The sequence below is a fragment of the Chiloscyllium plagiosum genome, unplaced genomic scaffold, assembly GCF_004010195.1.
Source record: "Chiloscyllium plagiosum isolate BGI_BamShark_2017 unplaced genomic scaffold, ASM401019v2 scaf_11698, whole genome shotgun sequence".
Classification (NCBI taxonomy): Eukaryota; Metazoa; Chordata; class Chondrichthyes; order Orectolobiformes; family Hemiscylliidae; genus Chiloscyllium; species Chiloscyllium plagiosum.
The window spans coordinates 5,528-10,043 of NW_025212369.1; the positions used below are offsets into that span (position 1 = coordinate 5,528).

The following is a 4,516-nucleotide window of genomic DNA, read 5'->3' on the forward strand; positions in this document are numbered from 1 at the left end:
GGAGTGACTGGATCAAGGGGGGCACTGTTGGATCCACTGCGATCTGAGGAGAGTCTGGGTGGTGGGAGACACTGTTGGATGCAATGTTATCTAGGAAGAGTCTGGGTCGAACAGCATCTTCCACTATCCAGACTCTCTCCAGATCATAGTGGATCCACCAGCATCTCCCTCGGTAGATCCAGTGTTTTGCACTGTCCAGACTCTCCCCAATCACAGTGGCTGTATAGCATCATCTCCATCTTCCCAGACTCTCCCCAGATCGCATTGGATGGTGGGAGATGCTGTTGGATCCACAGTGATCTGGGGTGAGTCAGGGGAGAGGGAGATGCTGTTGGATCCACAGTGATCTGGGGTGAGTCAGGGGAGAGGGAGATGCTGTTGGATCCACAGTGATCTGGGCAGTGTATGGACAGAGGGAGATGCTGTTGGATCCACAGTGATCTGGGGAGAGTCAGGGGAGAGGGAGATGCTGTTGGATCCACAGTGATCTGGGGAGTGTATGGGCAGAGGGAGATGCTGTTGGATCCACAGTGATCTGGGGAGAGTCAGGGCAGAGGGAGATGCTGTTGGATCCACAGTGATCTGGGGAGTGTCAGGGCAGAGGGAGATGCTGTTGGATTCACAGTGATCTGGGGAGAGTCTGGGCAGAGGGAGATGCTGTTGGATCCACAGTGATCTGGGGAGTGTATGGACAGAGGGAGATGCTGTTGGATCTACAGTGATCTGGGGAGAGTCTGGGCAGAGGGAGATGCTGTTGGATCCACAGTGATCTGGGGAGAGTCAGGGGAGAGGAGATGCTGTTGGATCCACAGTGATCTGGGGAGTGTCTGAGCAGAGGAAGATTCTGTTGGATCCACAGTGATCTGGGGTGAGTCAGGGGAAAGGGAGATGCTGTTGGATCCACAGTGATCTGGGGAGAGTCTGGGCAGAGGGAGATGCTGTTGGATCCACAGTGATCTGGGGAGAGTCTGGATGGTGGGGAGTGTTGATTCATGTTTTGTGACCCGCGAGTCATGACGGAAAAACCTTTTTCCACCAGGATTGGTTCAATCGCGATCCACTCTGACCTCAAAGACCACTCGATCGACTTTGCAGTACCTGTGCACAGAATAATAGAGGGGTTAGCCTGTTGCGGAAACAAACTAAACTCCCTTTGTTACTGTCCCACCTCACCATGTCTGAGGGCTGAGGGGGTGAAAAGCCAACCTCTGAAGAGCTGGTACAATGACTTCACTGTCAGATTTCCAATCACTGTTTCGTTACTTCTCCTTTTACCAGCCACTTTCTGGGCATCTGACATTTCAAAGGATGAACTGATTCAGAAGGCAGGTTCCACATTGGCCGGCACGGTGACTGGGGAACAGGAGTGAGGATGGATACCTGCAGTTGTATCAAGGCTAGGTGAAGCTTCACCTGGAATATTATGGAGCGATAGAGATGTACAGCATGGAAACACACTCTTTGGCCCAACTCATCTATGCTGACCCAGACATCCCAACCTAATCTCGTCCCATTTGCCAGCACCCGGCCCATATCCCTCCAAACCCTTCCTATTCATGTCCCCATCCAGATGCCTTTTAAATATTGTCATTGTACCAGCCTCCACCACTTCCTCTGGCAGCTCATTCCATACACGTACCACCCTCTGGGTGAAAACGTTGCACCTTAGGTCTCTTTTTTTTCTTTCCCTTCTCACCCAAAACCTAGTTCTGGACTCCCCCACCCCAGGAAAAAGACCTTGTCTATTTACCCTGTCCATGCCCCTCATGATTTTATAAACCTCTATAAGGTCACCCCTCAGCCTCCGATGCTCCAGGGAAAACAGCCCCAGCCTGTTCAGCCTCTCCCTGTAGTTCAAACCCTCCAACCCTGGCAATATCCTTGTAAATCTTTTGTGTACAGTTTTAGTTTCCTCATTGAAGAAACAGGGAGAGGCTGAACAGGCTGGGGCTGTTTTCCCTGGAGCGTCGGAGGCTGAGGGGTGACCTTATAGAGGTTTATAAAATCATGAGGGGCACGGATAGGATAAATAGACAAAGTCTTTTCCCTGGGATGGAGGAGTTCAGAACTAGAGGGGCATAGATTTAGAGTGAGAGGGGAAAGATATAAAAGGGACCTAAGGGGCAACTTTTTCACACAGAGGGTGGTACGTGTATGGAATGAGCTGCCAGAGGATGTGGTGGAGGCTGGTACAATGACAATATTTAAAAGGCATCTGGGTGGGTGTATGGATAGGAAGGGCCATGGGCCAAGTGTTGGCAAATGGGACTAAATTAATTTAGGATATCTGGTTGGCATGAGGACTGAAGGGTTTGTTTCCGTGCTGTCCATCTCAATGACACTAATTAAGCAGAGATATACAAGACTATGCACAAAATGGTGGGAAAGTGGGATTTGAAAGGTTAGGTGGTTGCTTACTGACCTGCATGGACTTGATGGGTAGAATGGTCTTTTTCTGTAGCTCTCAAGGCAGGGTGGTCTGACGAGGAAAGATTGATGAAACTGAGTCTGCATTCGTGAAATATTTGAAGAATGGGATGGTTAAAGTTAGCGTTTGGGTCAGGGTGAGGATGAGAGTCAGTGTCAGGATGAGGTTGAGGGTCAGGGTTGGGGTTACGGTGAGGATCAGGTTCAAAGTTAAGGTCACTATCAGGGTTAAGGTTAGGTTTAAGGACAGGCTCAGGTTCCAGGTTAGTTAAGGTCAGGATAAGGGTTGAGGTTAGGGTTCGGAATAGGTTCAGGATGAGGGTGAGGATTGGGGGTCAGGGTTGGGGTTAAGGTTAGGTTCAGGGTCAGGGTTAAGGTCAGGATGAGGGTTCAGATTAGGGTGAGGGTCATGGTGAGGATATTGTCTAGTTTGAGGGATTTTTAGCTTTAAAGAAAGGTGGATAGATTGAGTTTGTTGTCAGTGGAACACAGGAGGTTGAGGGATGACCATTCAATGGCATGGACAGAATGGGAAGTCTGAGACTTTTTTCTCAGGATAGAGGTAGCAGATACTGGGGGAAATGGATGAGGTTTAGGCTTACTGTTAGGGTCAGGGTTAGGATCAGGGTTAGCGTTAGGGTTAGAGTTCAGGTTAGGGCTAGGTCAAAGTTTAACTTTAGGGTTAGGGTTAGGGTTAGTGTCAGGTTTAGGATTAGGGTTGGAATGGCGTCTCCTTGAATATTATGAAGTGACGATGGGTGATGACATTGAATGATGAGTGACCAATCAGGATCTGCTGTCTCAGAGTAAGGGGCAAGTCACTGGAGACAGAGAGGAGGAGGGGTTTGGTGATTACGTGTGATTCCCTACCCCAGAGGACGTGAGATCTCAGTCATTAAATTCCAGACACAAATCGATCAGCTCCACGTTCCGAATCACATCAAGCCTGGGCCGGATGCGGGAAGCGTTATCCCTGGGAGGGTGGGAGTGCCCCACGCTGGGTGTTGGGGTAAAACTGGGCCTTTTGCAGGATGAGAGGTGACCTGATTGAAAGTTACGATATATTGACACGGGGCACATGTTCCCTCCAACTGGGAGTGTGGTGTCAGGTGGCACGATTTAAAAGTAAGTGGGATGTCACTGAGAGGAGGAAGAATTTCTCTCACTCCAAAAGGTTGGGAAACTGTGGAATTATCTCCCACGAAGGACTCGGACAGCTCAGTTTTTGAGTGATTTTGAGCTACGGACTGGTAAATTACTGATTCCCCACGGCTGACAGGATAATGGGGAAGGCTATAAGGCGTTGCAGTGCTCAATCATAGTATTGAAGAGGAGGAAGAGAGGACATCAGAGTCAAACAGTGTGGAGCTGGAAAAGCACAAGAGGGTCGGGCAGCATCCGAGCAGCAGGAAAGTCGACGTTCCCAGCATTCCTGATGAAGGGCTTATGCTGGAAACGTCACCTCCCCTGCTCCTTGGATGCTGCCTGATAGGCCGGATAGTCTACTCCTAATGCCAGTTCCAGTTTTTTGATAATATGGTGTTCCTTGTACCATCTCTTCATCCTCATTATCCAGGCTTGGACTGACAATTGGCAAGTAACATTTGTGTAGAGAGAAAACTTCTTCAAGGCAGGCATCCTTGCAAGAGGATTCGCAGTAGGGTTAAAATCAACGTTTCGGGCAAAAGCCCTTCGTCAGGAATACAGGCAGAGAGCCTGAAGGGTGGAGAGACAACATTCATGCCATACAAATACCAGACAATGACCATCACCAAAAAGAGATAATCTAACCACTGCCCCTTGACATTCAACGGTATTCCCATCACTGAATCCCCCAATGTCAACTTCCTGGGGGTTTCCACTGAAGCTCAACTGGACCCACTACACAAACCCAGCGGCTCCAAGAGCAGGTCAGAGGCTGGGAATCCTGCAGCGAGTAACTCCACTCCTGACTCCCCCCCAAAGCCTGTCCCACCATCGACAAGGCCCAAGGCAGGAGGGTGAGGGAATACTCCCCACTTGCCCCTGGATGGGGGCAGCTCCAACAATGCTCGAGAAGGTCGACACCATCCAGGGACAAAGCAGCCCC

At 49.9% G+C, this 4,516-nt stretch overlaps 1 protein-coding gene across 1 annotated transcript in view; it reads right to left on the reverse strand.

Moving 5' to 3' along the window:
• Window positions 1–888: 888 nt before the first annotated feature.
• The window catches only part of LOC122547377 (hemicentin-2-like), a gene marked incomplete at its 5' end in the record, with an annotated part of 14,284 nt that continues 10,656 nt past the window's right edge, over window positions 889–4,516 (reverse strand). The window contains one exon of the mRNA XM_043686004.1: window positions 889–1,098. Within this exon, the coding sequence (XP_043541939.1) occupies window positions 1,069–1,098 (30 nt within the window). The remainder of the gene's footprint in view (window positions 1,099–4,516) is intronic.